Below are 16,168 nucleotides of genomic sequence, written 5' to 3'. Positions count from 1 at the left end.
GAGATATAGCCCTTGAAGTGTCCTAGGGGGCGCTGTTGATCCAAATTCCAATGTAATCCAATAGAGGTGTTTGGGGGTTGACAAAGATGAACTATATTTATTTTGGAGTGAATTGGACCATGCATGTGTAATTTAGAGCCAAACGTATGGCCGTGGCGTGACATCATAATACGCCACGCCATATAGCCACACTTTCCAGCTAAAGCAGTCAGTACTGGCGACTGTCTAAGACCATCATGTTATGTGTTACTTAGGACAGTTTAACATTGATAAGGTGAAGAACATCAAACACTGACTGTCTAAAGAAAAACGGGATACTTCCTGTTCTCAGGGGGCGGGGCTTCGATGATGTCAGCATCTCATCAGTGAATATTGTTCAGGCCTAGAGGCAGATCAATCCCAGAAGGTTTCATGTGTCTGTGACTTTCCTTGTAGGAGCTATGTCAATTTAGTCTTTTATGGCGAGTTGTCATAATTTGAGGCATGGCCATGCCCACACGCTTTCATGTATCCAAAAGGTTTTGATAATGTTTGATCCCCAATGCCTTAAGAGTATACTGAGTGATTTTCAAGCCTCTAAGTCAAAAGCTGTAGGAGGAGTTCGCTCAGATATGCGGGCTAGAAACGGGCAAAACTGGGTCAAAATGGCAAGTTCAATCCAAAATGGCCGACTTCCTGTGGGATTTGGACCAATGCTCGAATAGACTTTTTTGTAGGTCCTGAGAAGTTACACATGTGTACCAAATTTCACAATCCTCAGTGAAAGCATGACTTGGGGCTGATTTTTTGTAATTTTCTAGGGGGCGCTGTGGACGAATTAGGCCACGCCCACCGAATATGTCATCAGATCTCTGTTGGGGACTGGACAAGGATCAATCACATTGAATTTGGTGCAGATCAGATGATCTATGTGGAAATTAGAGCCAAACGTATGGCCATGGCGTGACGTCTGACTTCGCTGCGCCGCCACCGCCACGCCCTTTTATGAAAAGTCACTGTGCCTCAAACGAAGTTAGACCCACTAGTTATCTGTCTTCTGACACACTTTCAAGTGGATTGGGTCAAGAGGGTCAGAGGCACCTTTCCAAGTGAAAAACGTGACTTCTGGTTCTCAGGGGGCGTGGCTTTGATGATGTCAGCATATGACCCCATAGGATCGTCGCGAACCCGAAGGTCCTCCTTCATGGCAACTTTCATGTGATTTTGCTTTTTTTTGGGAAAGTTATTGCATATTTTTAGTTTGGGCGCGAACGCCAAGTTCGTGTCCCGGCCACGCCCCCTAAACATGGCCGAAAACTCAGGATTTTGATAACTTTTAATCCCCCATGCCTTATCAGCATATTGGCCAAATATGAAGCTGATAGGTCAAAATCCCTAGGACGGGTTCGTTAAAGTTTGAGGTGAGTAAAAGTGAAAAACGGCCAAAAATCGGCCTTTGACCCAAAATGGCCGACTTCCTGTGCATTTTAGGGCATACCCACAGGAGACTTTTTTTGTTGGTTTGAGGAGGTCTAGCATTGTGGCAAATTTCAGATCTCTATGACTTACGGTTTGGCCTATCTCATGTTTGGGGGCGTGGCTAAGTGGTTTGGGCACGCCCACTGACAACAACATTAAGGAACAAAAATTTTACGCGGGGGATAATTTTGGGTGAAGTTTGGTGAGTTTTGGGGCATGGCAAAGTCCCCATATTGCCCCGCCAAAAGTCCCCGGAATAATAATAATAAGAATAATAAGAATTCGAGCGATTACAATAGGCCCTTGCAGTTTTCCTGCTCGGGCCTAATTATTTACAGTAAAAGCTCAGTCAATTTCCATGTCTAGGAGAGAGAAAGGGTTAAACACTAAAAGACAGGGCTATGTGGATAGCAGTTGCATCAGCATTATCTTTAAGGCCAAGCCAACAGAGGAAGTTTATTTCAGCCTTTGGTTTCCAGGATTTTGTTCATTGAGTCATGACTATAGGTGAAAAGTAAAATATAGATGAATACCGTATATATATATAAAGCTTACTACAAAGCAGGTTTAAAAAACCCAGAGTATCTCCAAGTGATCTGGCTAAACTAACCCTAAAACAGAGTTTTCACACATCAGTACAACAAAACTGGTGATCAACTCAGAATGTCAACCAAAGTTTTTCCACTTCTTTCCCCTTTGCATTCATGGGAAGCAGATCCTTTAGTTATCAGGCTCCTCTCCTGTGGATCCAGCTCCCAGTTTTAGTCCGTGAGGCAGACACCCTGTCTACTTTTAAGGCTAGGCTTAAAACTTTCCTTTTTGATAAAGCTTATAGTTCGAGTGGCTTAGTTTATCAGGGAGGGAGCCTAAACCGGCTCAGTTATGGTTGAGGTGCAAACACACCCTCCATTTCTGCTACCTGTATGACCCCTTCACTTTTCCAATGGTTATAATCAGTCTGACAGAGAGAGGTATCCCAATCCTTGTGGTTTTTAGTATAACAATGACCATCAGTGGGACCCTTTGTGGGGTGCCTTGAGACGACATTGTTGTAAATAAGTGCCGTTTAACTAAATAATCTGAACTGAAACTATCTGTGTAGTTATGCTGCTACAGACTTAGGCTGCTGGAGGACATAACGACCACTTTCACCCTCTTCGCTACATTCTCACACTACTCTCCAATTCTGCATTATTTGCTGTTATTTCAGCTTTTAACTTTGTTCTCTCTATTCTCTTCCTAGAAGCTACACCTGGCCTGGCTATGTGACTACCTGTGACACCTTTCTGGAGAGGGGAATCGTCCGAGCTTCTGGTGGCAACAACTTAATGCTCACCCTCTACCGATGATCCACATAGCCCTGTCTTTTAGTGTTTAACCCTTTCTCTCTCCTAGACATAGCTACTGACTGAGCTTTACTGTGACTAACTATGTGCTCTCTTTCAGACTCTAACCTTGAAAACTGGCTCAATGTTTATCTGTTCTTTCTTTTTAGGTGAAACAACTAAAGGAGCTACATCCATTAACATTTACTTTTCCTTCCCATAGAAAGTACTCCTGGATCAGTGCTTCTGTATTCTTTGTGTGTCTCTGCTCTGTTCTCTCTAACCCCCAGTCGGTCGTAGCAGATGGCCGCACACACTGAGCCTGGTTGTGCTGGAGGTTTCTTCCAGTTAGAAGGGAGTTTTCCTCTCCACTGTCACTACATGCATGCTCAGTATGAGGGATTGCTGCAAAGTCAACACCAGTGACTGTCCACTGTCTCTACATGCTCATCCAGGAGAAAGGAATGCTACAAGTCATTGACTGGATTAAATCTGCTGGGTTTCCTTAGACAGAAAAACTTTTTATCCAATTTGAATAAATAGCTAACTCTGACTGCACTGTTCAATGGTTAGGATTAATTGGAATGTATGTACCTGACTGTTGTGAAGTGCCTTGAGACAACATGTGATGTGAATTGGCGATATATAAATAAAACTGAATTGAATTGAATGTGAAATTGAAGGAGCTGCTTTGAAATAATGAGTCAATCAAAAGACGGATAAAAGTATTGTCCATAATCAATAACCAACAATTATACAACAAATGAATAAACAGAAGTATTATTAACATTTTAACTGCTACTCTTTCTGACTAGAATTTTTACACAGAGATTAACGTAGCTGAGGTGAAAAGACAAGCCACAGATTATGCTGTCCTTCAAGCAACATTCTTAGAGAGAAAAGCAGGACAGACAGACAGGCAGACAGACAGAAATCCCCATTTCCAATGAAGTTTGGATTTTATGTAAAACATAAATGAAAACAAAATACAATAGTTTGCTGATCTTGTTCAACCTATATATAATTAAGTTTACTAAAAAGAATAGATATTTAATGTTTAAACTGATAAACTTTATTGTTTTTTTGCAAATATTAGCTCATTTTGAATTCGATGCTTGAAACGTGTTCCAAAAAAGCTGAGATAGGAGCAACAAAGGACTGGGACTGTTGAGGAATGCTCAAAAAACTCCTGTTTGGAACATTCCACATAGGAATGTTCCAAACATATAGGTTCATTGGAAACCGGCGAGTGTCATGATTAGGCATAAAAAGGAGATTCCTAAAAAGGTTTTCACAAGCAAGGCTGGGGAAGTAACAACTGTGTGAGCAAATAGTCCAACAGTTTAAGAACAATGTTTCTCAACATATATTTGTAAGGAATTTAGGAATTTCATCATCTTCAGTCCACGATCTCATCAAAAGATTCAGAGAATCTGGAGAGAAATCTGCACATAAGCAGCAAAGCTGAAAACTAGCATTTAAAGCTCGTGACCTTTAATCCCTCAGGAGGCACAGCATTAAAAACCAACACCATTCTGTAATAGACATTACCACGTGGACTCAGGAAAACCATCGTCAGTTAACACAGTTCATCATCTACATCTACAAGTGGAAGTTAAAGCCATGCAAAGCCAAAGCCACATATGAACACCACCCAGAAACGCTGCCAGTTTCTCTGGGCCCGAGCTCATCTGAGATGGACTGAAGCAAAGTAGAAAAGTGTGCTGTGGTCAGATGAGTCCACATTTGAAATTGTTTCTGGAATGATGGACATCGTGTCCTCCAGGCCAAAGAGGAAAAGGACTATCTGGATTGTTATCAGCTCAAAGTTCAAAAGCCAGCATCTGTTAGTGCCAGGGCATGGGTCACTTGGACATCTGTGAAGGCACCATTAATGCTGAAAGGAACATGCAGGTCTTAGAGCAACATCTGCTGCCATCTAAGCATCATCTTCTTAAGGGATGTCCCGGTTTATTTCAAAAAGACAATGCCAAGATACATTCTGCACGTTCCAACAGCGTGGCTTCGTAGTAAAAGAGTTCTGGTCCTAGACTGGCCAGCCTGCAGTCCAGACCTGTCTCCCATTGAAAATGTGTGGAGACCCCAGACTGTTGAGCAACTGAGGTTGTTCAACCAGCAAGAATGGGAAAGCATTACTCCTACAAAGCCTCAACAATTAGTCCTCAGTTCCCAAACACTTAGTGAGTGTTGTTAAAAGGTAAGGTGATATAACACAGTAATGAACATGGTCCTGTCCCAGCTTTGTTGGAATGTGTTGCAAGCATCACATTCAAAATGAGTGAATAGTTACAAAAAATTGTTTATCAGTTTGAACATTAAATATCTGTCAGTTGCACATCACCAGGCTCACACTGAACGTGGTGCAGTTCCAGTGCAGCTGCGGTTCGGGTACGGCAAGGAACCCAAATCATTAAAATCAATGTGTACATTCACATCAGCCACGGTGCCGTGCGGTTACGGTTGCTGAGGCCGTGCGGTTTAATGAACTGTTTCCACAAGAAGGAAGTTTGGCTGGACGTCGCACTGGCTTCTGCATCAAATTCATGAATTTTACCAGCCAAACAGGAGAGAGCTCCGGTGAATTTCATAACTAAATCAACCCACCAACATACGCTAACTTGACTAGTGTAAAATGAGGGAACAAAGCACTATTTAAGGATGAAATAGGATAGTTATATGCACGAGTAATGAGTTGTGCCACAGAAAACGAGATCCATAGCTGTGTTTACTCATTTAGAGGGATAACAGAAAGGATCTGACAGGGATTTTCCTCTCTTTTTTGCCTGCATGCTCCTGTGAACATTACTTCATAAGCGGTGACACAAGGTCAAAATACAGGCTTTGTTTATGAGCGACTTGCTAATGTTTTTATGAGCGACTTGCTAATGTTTTTATGAGCGACTTGCTAATGTTTTTATGAGCGACTTGCTAATGTTTGGAGTAGTTCTCGCGTGAACTCCCATGTAAACCCACTTAAACTTCTGGTTGGAAGCGCCGTTTCCGCAGCCGGGCCGAGCTTGCAGCGCAGTGTGAGAGGCTTTCTGCAACATGACCGCACCGCATCTGCGCCGCGTTCAGTGTGAGCCCAGCGTATACAGGTCCTTCTCAAAATATTAGCATATTGTGATAAAGTTCATTATTTTCTATAATGTAATGATGAAAATTTAACATTCATATATTTTAGATTCATTGCACACTAACTGAAATATTTCAGGTCTTTTATTGTCTTTATACGGATGATTTTGGCATACAGCTCATGAAAACCCAAAATTCCTATCTCACAAAATTAGCATATTTCATCCGACCAATAAAAGAAAAGTGTTTTTAATACAAAAAACATCAACCTTCAAATAATCATGTACAGTTATGCACTCAATACTTGGTCGGGAATCCTTTTGCAGAAATGACTGCTTCAATGCGGCGTGGCATGGAGGCAATCAGCCTGTGGCACTGCTGAGGTCTTATGGAGGCCCAGGATGCTTCGATAGCGGCCTTTAGCTCATCCAGAGTGTTGGGTCTTGAGTCTCTCAACGTTCTCTTCACAATATCCCACAGATTCTCTATGGAGTTCAGGTCAGGAGAGTTGGCAGGCCAATTGAGCACAGTGATACCATGGTCAGTAAACCATTTACCAGTGGTTTTGGCAATGTGAGCAGGTGCCAGGTCGTGCTGAAAAATGAAATCTTCATCTCCATAAAGCTTTTCAGCAGATGGAAGCATGAAGTGCTCCAAAATCTCCTGATAGCTAGCTGCATTGACCCTGCCCTTGATAAAACACAGTGGACCAACACCAGCAGCAGACCATCACTGACTGTGGGTACTTGACACTGGACTTCTGGCATTTCCTTCTCCCCAGTCTTCCTCCAGACTCTGGCACCTTGATTTCCGAATGACATGCAGAATTTGCTTTCATCCGAAAAAAGTACTTTGGACCACTGAGCAACAGTCCAGTGCTGCTTCTCTGTAGCCCAGGTCAGGCGCTTCTGCTGCTGTTTCTGGTTCAAAAGTGGCTTGACCTGGGGAATGCGGCACCAATAGCCCATTTCCTGCACACGCCTGTGCACGGTGGTTCTGGATGTTTCTACTCCAGACTCAGTCTACTGCTTCCGCAGGTCCCCCAAGGTCTGGAATCGGCCCTTCTCCACAATCTTCTTCAGGGTCCGGTCACCTCTTCTCGTTGTGCAGCGTTTTCTGCCACACTTTTTCCTTCCCACAGACTTCCCACTGAGGTGCCTTGATACAGCAATCTGGGAACAGCCTATTCGTTCAGAAATTTCTTTCTGTGTCTTACCCTCTTGCTTGAGGGTGTCAATAGTGGCCTTCTGGACAGCAGTCAGGTCGGCAGTCTTACCCATGATTGGAGTTTTGAGTGATGAACCAGGCTGGGAGTTTTAAAGGCCTCAGGAATCTTTTGCAGGTGTTTAGAGTTAACTCGTTGATTCAGATGATTAGGTTCATAGCTCGTTTAGAGACCCTTTTAATGATATGCTAATTTTGTGAGATAGGAATTTTGGGTTTTCATGAGCTGTATGCCAAAATCATCCGTATTAAGACAATAAAAGACCTGAAATATTTCAGTTAGTGTGCAATGAATCTAAAATATATGAATGTTAAATTTTCATCATGACATTATGGAAAATAATTAACTTTATCACAATATGCTAATATTTTGAGAAGGACCTGTATGTTGAACAGGATTAACAAATCATGTTTTCTGTTTTTATTTATGTCTTACACAATATCCCAACTTGATTGGAAATGGGGATTTATATACAACAACAATAATACAAGAATTAATAAGAAATTTAGCTCAAAAAGGAGCAGGCAGAAGAAAACTTATGGATTCCTCCCCTTTTCACTTTTTACATACTCATGGTCTATTCATTCCTCACACAGTAAAATAATGTTCAGCTGTTTACCCATTAGATATTTAAGACAACAAACTTGGCTAAACAATATCATTTCAGTTTATCAACAGTGCCGCAATTTACTGGAGCAACTGTGATTTAAACATATTAACACCAATGTATCAGTGAAGACTGATTCAAGAAGAATGTAGATGAAAACTCACCAAACAGAAGTAATGGACTGAGAATTTATGCTCTTTAACTGTGACCTTTTCCCCAAACATGGCCGGGTCATCATCACTGCACCTGCACAAAACACAACCTGGAACCACACAGAACACATTTTCAATTTCTTTCTGTTTCTAGTTATTTTCTTTTCTATTAACAAAGTCTAGAAGCTCTCGTTTGCTCTGCTTTTTTTTCCTCCTTACTAAGTTTACGAAACAGGCATGTCTAAGCTATTGAATAATATATATATATATACACACACACACACATACCAGTTGGCTGTTTGAACTTAATGTTGGGGGCACAGCCAGCATTTTGTACACATGTAAATGGCTGCCAGCAGATGCGCAACACTACATCTGCAGATTTGCCACCAACAGCAGGGACTGAATTTTTCTTCAGTCTAAGTCTTTCTGCAAATCCTGACGTGTACTGATGTGAGTTCTCAAAGCAGTCTGTGGTGAAGTGATTCGTGCAAACTAGTCCTGTCTTCGGCAACGTGACTGGAACATTGCCCTCCAAAATAAAATGAAGCCACGAATCTGTTATCCGACAACGTGCATGGACACATGTGGGTCTTTGCAGCCAACAGAACATCTGCCTTTGAGGGCAGCCATTGTAAAGCGGGTCTAAGGTAAAACCAGCCGGCGAGACGTGATCCTTTACTGAGAATCAAGTGGGTGGAGCTCCGCTTCAGTTGCTAGTCAGAGGCGGGACTCAGGTAATGTTGCTAGGTGGCTGTGTAATTGTGACGTCACAATTACACAGCTTTTGAAAGCGTGCGTTTTCTAGAAAAAATAAAACATTCATTGATAGCCAAATAATGGCTGATTGTTTTTTTTTGTGTTTGGACGGTTTGTAGAAGCATTAGAGACCCAAATAGAATAAAAATGATCAAAAAGTGAATTTTGCCTTTACCAACTGCTATGAGTACTTTGTACTGATATGGTGTTTGGTTTTCTTCAAAAATGGCAGACCGAGTTATCTCTTCTGTGGTCTCATCACACAAGTGAGTACCCTCCTCATATTTTTGTAAATATTGTATTATATATTTTCATGGGACAACACTGAAGATATGACACTTTGATACAATGTAAAGTAATCAGGGTTTCAACACGGCTCATCATGGTAAAGAACTCTGAGGATCTAAAAAGACTGAACACAGTGGCCAAGACCATACAGTGGTTTAACCGGACAGGTTCTACTTAGAACAGACTTCACCATGGTGGACCAATGAAGTTGAGTGCTCGTGCTCAGCGTCATATCCAGAGGTTGTCTTGGTAGGGCTTGTCTCAGAAGAAATTCCCCTCTAAAGATGATGCACAACCAGGTGAGAAGAACAAAGACAATCATGGTGGTGGGAGTGTCAAGGGTTGGTGCTGCATGATTGTTACCGGCTGTGGGGAGCTACAGTTCACAGAGGGAACCATGAATGTCAACATGTACTGTGACATACTGAAGCAGTGCACCATCTCCTCCTTTCTGAAACTGGGCGGCAATGCAGTGTTCTAACACAACAGCCCCAAACACATCTCAAAGATGACCACTGCCTTGATAACGAAACTAAGAGTAAAGGTGCTGGACTGGCCAAGCATGTCTCCAAACCTAAAACCCATTAATCATCTGTGGGGCATCCCAAAGGGTGGAGGAGCACAAGGTCTCCAACATCCACCAGCTCTGGGATGTCATTATGGAGGAGTGGAAGAGGATTCCAGGGGGCAACCTGTGAAGCTGTGGTGAACTCCGTGCCCAGGAGAGTTAAGGCAGTCCTGGAAAATAATGGCAGCTACAAACAATATTGACACTTTGGGCACAATTTGGACATTTTCCCTTAGGTGTGTACTCAGTTTTGTTTCCAGCTGTTTAGACATTAATGGCTGTGTTGAGTTATTTTGAGGGGACAAATATATACAAATATTATATACTGTTACACAAGCTGTACACTGACTACATTATATCAAAGTTCAGTGTGGTCCTATCAAAAGATATAGTAAAATATTTACAAAATGTGAGGGGTGTAGTCACTTTTGTGAGATATTCAATAGAGATGAAATTTTGAAAATGTTTTGTACGGTTAACAACTTTCCAAACCTAAACTGCCTGGCTCTTTCCTTTTTGGAGAGAAGTGGCTTTCTCCTTCAACCCAAACAGGGTTCCAGTTGTCCTGCCACAAATGTTAACATTTAACATAAGTGAGCTAAGTGAGGCCTGTAGAGTCTGACATGGAGCTGTTTTTTTGTTGTTATTTCTTGTCTGACCTTGGGGTGCTGGACATTCACTCCTGTGACTGAAATGTTTTCTACTTAGGATTGCATTTTTCTCTCTGTTACATTATAAGCATTCCCATATTGAGTGGTAGCAACAATTACATCTCTAAAGTCATTCCTAATGTCTATCCCACTTGGTTGTGTGTTAACACATACTAGTAAGCTCCAGAGCAGCAAACAGACAAAACATGTGCTTTTATAGGCAGACACTCTGGATGATCATTTCTATATGTGGATTTGATTAGCAGTACATAGCTGCTACTTTACCCCATAAATCCTATGGTGTACTTAACATTTGGATGTGCTGACAGTCATGGAATATCCATAACGTATTGATTTCCCGTTACTAAGGCCACAGTTTCACATGGAAACATTGTGTATTTTATATACTGTTAATTCATGTCATTCCCAGTTAGAAACCACCACAGGCCTGCCACTGTTTATGGAAACAGTGGTCAGAAACAGGCTTTCATATGTACTAATCACTTACAGTCTTCCTGGAAGCTGGATGTGTTGACATTCTTAAACCTTCTTGACTTCTTCCTCATGATGGTATCAAACCTGTTGGGACACAAATAAGAATGATGACATTTAATGACCAAGCACAACACCACTCCATCATCACCAAATGACACAATACATGACACTGTACGCTGTGGATGCACTGCTGGGCCACTTGTGAACAAAGCTTATATTCTATGAAACTCAACTGCTTCAAACACTAATATCAAACCCTACTTTAATAATATCATAATTTAAAACACTGCAAAACCTTGCAATAGATTGTCAATCATCTAGGACATAAAAGTCCTATGTGCTTAAAAAAAGACAACTGGCTTCTTTTCTGGCTTCTAGAGGACATTTAGCCTCTCCTACAAAAACCTTCAGTTCTGATCGAGAGCAATAATGTCTGTGTAAAGGTAGATGTACTGTATCAAAGTAAGTCTAACTCTTTATCACAGAGGTCACCTTGCTGGAAACTTGTGTCGATCAACCAGTGGTTCATTAAATAAACAAACGATGAAAAAGGCGTGGAGCTGCTAAGTAAGTTGCACCATATAATACTGTCTTAACGCCCAAATCCTTATATAAAATTAAAACATTCTTCGGTTATATTTGAACAAGTAAAACGTAATAACTTAAACATAAAAAATTATTTTCTAAAATCTGTGCGGACCCTTCGTGGCAACTTCTGGCGACCAGCAGCCCAGTTTAAACAGTAAAAAACAAAACCCACCATTAATTATATTGAAGTGAAGACATGTTCATCCTTTTACCTACCTTACATTCAGATGAATACTTGTAGTTTGAATTCACATTTCACTCTTCTTTTGTACATTTATTTTGCTCATCTGTTTGTTGCTAACGCTTCACTCCTAACTTTTAAATTTCCCTCTTTCAAAACAAAGGAGACTCATTTCCGTTTCCGGAAAATTCTGTCCGCCTGAAATATTCCGTCCCCCATGCATTGGGAGTGAGCACAGCAACTGAAGAGGTGGATCCAATAGATTTAACGTTAATTAAATCTATCTAAATGTCAAAATGTCATTGATTTATTCGGTTTGTTTGTAAGAGGTTTATTATTGTGCTACTACACTTCTTCTGTATTTATCGATCAAACAAGGTTAGCTGTCTTTTCTAAGCTCGTTCAACTGAATACTGCAAAGTTATGCAATATCGTTCCAAACGTGACATATCAACGATCTTTGTTATGATTTCTGACTTGTTTTCGTCCTCTGAAAACAAGTCTCTTACTTCATCCATTTTAAAGGACCATATCTGTAGTATGTTTTATAAAACACACACTTTCTCCCTTAATGGGTCTCTTTATTTTCACGACTAGTTAAATTGTAAATTCTCACCAGAGACAAACCTGTGAATGAACACACATGGAATTATGTGGTAAACAAAAAGTTTGAAACTCTAAACATTTTTATATTTTTACAAAATAGCCACCCTTTGCTTTGATGACTGCTTTGCTCTCTTGGTATTCTCTCCAAGAGCTTCATGAGGTGGTCACCTAAAATGGTTTTCCAAAGAGTCTTGAAAGAACTCCCCAAACATTCATGGAGAGACGGCTAAAGGTTAATATTTCAGTCATTACAGGAAAGGACGGTTACTTTAAGGATTCTAAAATATAACATATTTAAAGTTATTTTACTGTCTTTTGTTTGCTACATAATTGCATATGTGTTCATTCACTGTTTAAATGACTTTATTGTCAGTCTAGGTACAGTGTAAATAATCATAATCATAAAGAAAACCATTAAACGAGAAAGGCATTTGTAAAACTTTTGACCGGTAGTTTATATATATATATATATATACACTGTCTGGCCAAAAAAAAAGTTGCCACCAAAAATGTCACGCACTCTAATATTTCTCTGGACCGCCTTTAGCTCTGATTACGACACGCATTCTCTGTGGCATTGTTTCAATAAGCTCCTGCAATGTTGCAAGATTTATTTCCACCCATGGTTGCATTAATTTTTCACCAAGATCTTGCATTGATGATGGTAGAGTCTGACCGCTACGCAAAGCCTTCTCCAGCACATCCCAAAGATTCTCAATGGGGTTAAGGTCTCGACTGTGTGGTGGCCAATCCATGTGGGAGAATGATGTCTCTTGCTCCCTGAACCACTCTTTCACAATTCGAGCCCGATGAATCCTGGCATTGTCATCTTGGAATATGCCCGTACCATCAGGGAAGAAAAACTCCATTGATGGAATAACCTGGTCATTCAGTATATTCAGGTAGTCAGTTGACATCATTCTTTGAACACATACTGTTGCTGAACCCAGACCTGACTAACTGCAGCAACCCCTGATCATAGCACTGCCCCCACAGGCTTGTACAGTAGGCACTAGGGATGATGGGTGCATCACTTCACCTGCCTCTCTTCTTACCCTGATGCACCCATCACTCTGGAACAGGATAAATCTGGACTCATCAGACCATATGACCTTCTTCTATTGCTCCAGAGTCCAATCTTTATGCTCCCTAGCAAATTTAAGCCTTTTTTTCTGCTTAGCCTCACTGATTAGTGGTTTTCTTAAGGCTACACAGCTGTTCAGTTCCAATCCCTTGAGTTCCCTTCACATTGTGGGTGTGGAAATGCTCTTACTATTGCTATTAAACATAGCCCGGAGCTCTACTGTTTTTTTTTTCTTTGATTTGATTTCCCGAAATGTTTAAGTGTTCGCTGATCTAGATCATTCAGGATTTTTTCCCGGCCACATTTCGTCCTCAAAGACAATGGGTCCCCACTATGCTTCCAGTTTTGAATAATGCGTTGGACAGTTCTTAACCCAATTTTGGTGGTTTCTGCAATCTCCTTAGATGTTTTCTCTGCTTGATGCATGTCAACGATTTGACCCTTCTGAAACAGACTTACATCCTGTGGAAAGACACAGGATGTGTCTTTCCACATGGTTGCTTAAGAAATGAGAAGCACTCATTGCACCAGTTGGGGTTAAATAACTTGCTGCCAGCTGAAACATAATCGCCCATGTAGTAATTATCCAATATATCAGAATCAGAATTAGCTTTATTGCCAAGTTCGTACATATAAACAAGAAATTTGACTCGGAGATCTTTAGTGCAGGCAGAGGATCTGAAGGTAGGGGCTTGGTTGTTTTACGGGTCGAATTTGTTCCTGAATGGGATGTGGAGGAGATAATTTGAGGTGTGAACGGCTTCCTGTCATGTCTGCAGTAGAAGCCATTCAGACAGTTCGCCAGGCGGGGATTCTGTTCAGGATGGGTGGGGGCACTCCTAAAGGCAGTGTGAAGATATATTATGTGTGTGCATCATTATTATGTTCATAACCAGTGTGGGAAATAAAATGTATAACCTGTGTTAGTATAAGACATTGTGGCCTACAGAATTGTTATTGCACAAACTTGGCCTTGAGTGTGATGAAGCAGAAAAATACTGAGAGCTGAAGGAGTGTGTGAAAAGTAGAGACTGACTTACTCCCTGCTTATATCAGTAGATACGGAGTGCAGGTGCAGGACAATGACTGTCTAAATATGGTAAGCCGGAAAAAGTGTGTACATGTGAGAAAATATTGTAATCAAGGGCGCTGCCCATTTTCATGTGTGTTTTAATAAAAGCAATGTGCCCAGTGAGAAGCTCTGAAGTCGTCTCGGTGTGTGGCCTGATCACATGAGAGCTTCCCTGGTCCAGGTACTTTGAATAACATACAGCTGTCTCCGTGTGATTTATTCTAATGTGTTGTGAATTCCTCCAGGTTACGGTGAATAAATGAACACGCAGAAGGCCTCTTTAAAGAGGTACTTCAACAATTTGGTGACCCCCGACGTGGACAAAAGGAGAGTGTGACAGACGGAAACTTCTGAGACCAGGGCGCCCGTTGATTTTCTACAAAGGTGAAGCAGAGCCTTTTAATAAACTCTCCGATTGAATTTATATATAGGCTAAATTAATCAGGTCTCAGTTGATTCTGAATGTCATTTTACTCTGCAAAACTATAAAAGAGTGTGCATTAACTGGACGTGTTAAAATGGAGTCAGATAACATTTGCTGACAGGGTCGGCAAAATAAGGCAGCTTCAAAGTTTATTTAAAGTTGATAAAAGGTTAAAGTCCTTCACGGTTAAAGTCCTAATTGCTGGGCGTGGCGTCCTCACTTATTAATTGACGAATTAATAAGATAAGCTAGGTTTAAGTCCTGTGTCTTGGCAAAACACAAACAATTACAAGTCAAAAATGTGACTGCTTCATTCAGAAATTTATGAAGAGTTAGAGTCCCATCTAGTGGTCATACGGAGGAATTACACAAGCGACTGGGAGTGCAGTCGAATTTACATCTTTGAACACACATTCTGACTTAAAAATGCGGTTGGATTTTTGATTATTTGAGGGAAAATGAAATGCATTTATTGAATATAGGGTGAAGTGGCTTGTAGTGGATTGTTTCTGCATATTTGTGCATATTTCCTGTGTGCGAGTGTCTGTCACAGACTGTTGTGTTGAATTGAGACAGTACGAGCTGGAATGTGTGTTTGCGACTGACGCTGGATGATTATTTGGGATAAAATAAAAAACAAAGTACTACATATGAGTATCTGTTGTGCGGATTACAGAAGAAATGTGAATGTTAACTGTTTTTGCTGATATTACACGGGAGTGACTGTCACAAGCGCTGACTGTGTCTGTGTGTGTATGTCTGGGTGGCAGCCAGGCCCACCATTGCAGATTGAATAAAAGCACTGTGTTGTTAACAAAAGACAATACAGTGATAAGCGGATTTTATATGTATATTGTGAAGAGTTGATTGCACATTCATTTCACAAGATTTTAAACAACATGGAAGGTAAACTTCCGGACACAATAGCATGGGTGGATTTAGAAACACAATTAAATAACATGCAAGCACTAGTTCTGATAAGATTAAAAATAAGATCGAAACACAGATAAGAGAACCAATGAAGGCGGATGGAATTAATTTGACGGACAAGTGGAATTTAGGTGTTTGGTTTAGAAAGAAACTGAACACAGCAAAGACAAACAGACAGGAAGCACAAAGTAAGTTGAATGAAGCTACTGTTTGGTCCAAAGGTAAGTACCGGACAAACGTAGATACATTGGAAAAAGAAGAGCGTTTCTGGGCAGACATTCTTTTGATTTACCAAGGAGGAATTCACACAATGCAGCGAAAAAACCCGGAAAAGGAGAAAAGAAGGAGGGGTCAAAATCAGCTCAGGGGACGAGCCCAGAGGAACCGCACCCATATACAGCCCCCTCCCCATGCAGCTCCCTCACTGGTGCGCCCACACCGCCCCCTGGTGGAGTGTACCCCATATTGGAAGTAGAAAATGGAACACTTGTATTGCATGGCTTGGACATTCCAAAAGAGGGGAATGAATCTGTCAGTGGAACTTCCGGATTATCTATGCCAGCATCTGATGGGTCATTTCAGGATGCAGAAAAAGCAGCCTTTTAGGACAGAGAGGTAAGAGAAAGACAAGAACAACATCAAAGAATCCTGAGCAAAACA

General features: G+C 41.1%; 1 protein-coding gene across 7 annotated transcripts in view; it reads right to left on the bottom strand.

The window, feature by feature from the left end:
• Positions 1-12,047, bottom strand: part of g2e3 (G2/M-phase specific E3 ubiquitin protein ligase) — a 39,807-nt gene extending 27,760 nt beyond the window's left edge. For 3 of the 7 annotated variants that reach the window (XR_007035031.1, XM_047344837.1, XM_047344840.1), the window contains exons 1-3: positions 11,428-12,046; positions 10,637-10,707; positions 7,876-7,973 (exon numbers count right to left, since the gene is read on the bottom strand). Coding sequence is in view for 5 of the 7 variants with exons in the window: in XM_047344837.1 (XP_047200793.1) it covers positions 7,876-7,973; positions 10,637-10,694 (156 nt within the window). In the remaining 2 variants the exon portion in view is untranslated. Of the gene's footprint in view, positions 1-7,875; positions 7,974-10,636; positions 10,708-11,427 lie in introns of all 7 variants that reach the window. The other 4 variants (XR_007035030.1, XM_047344839.1, XM_047344838.1 and 1 more) reach the window with 4 other exon arrangements.
• Positions 12,048-16,168: the final 4,121 nt, after the last annotated feature.

The sequence above is a fragment of the Girardinichthys multiradiatus genome, chromosome 19, assembly GCF_021462225.1.
Source record: "Girardinichthys multiradiatus isolate DD_20200921_A chromosome 19, DD_fGirMul_XY1, whole genome shotgun sequence".
NCBI classification, from domain to species: domain Eukaryota; kingdom Metazoa; phylum Chordata; class Actinopteri; order Cyprinodontiformes; family Goodeidae; genus Girardinichthys; species Girardinichthys multiradiatus.
This window is presented reverse-complemented; position numbering and strand designations above follow the sequence as displayed.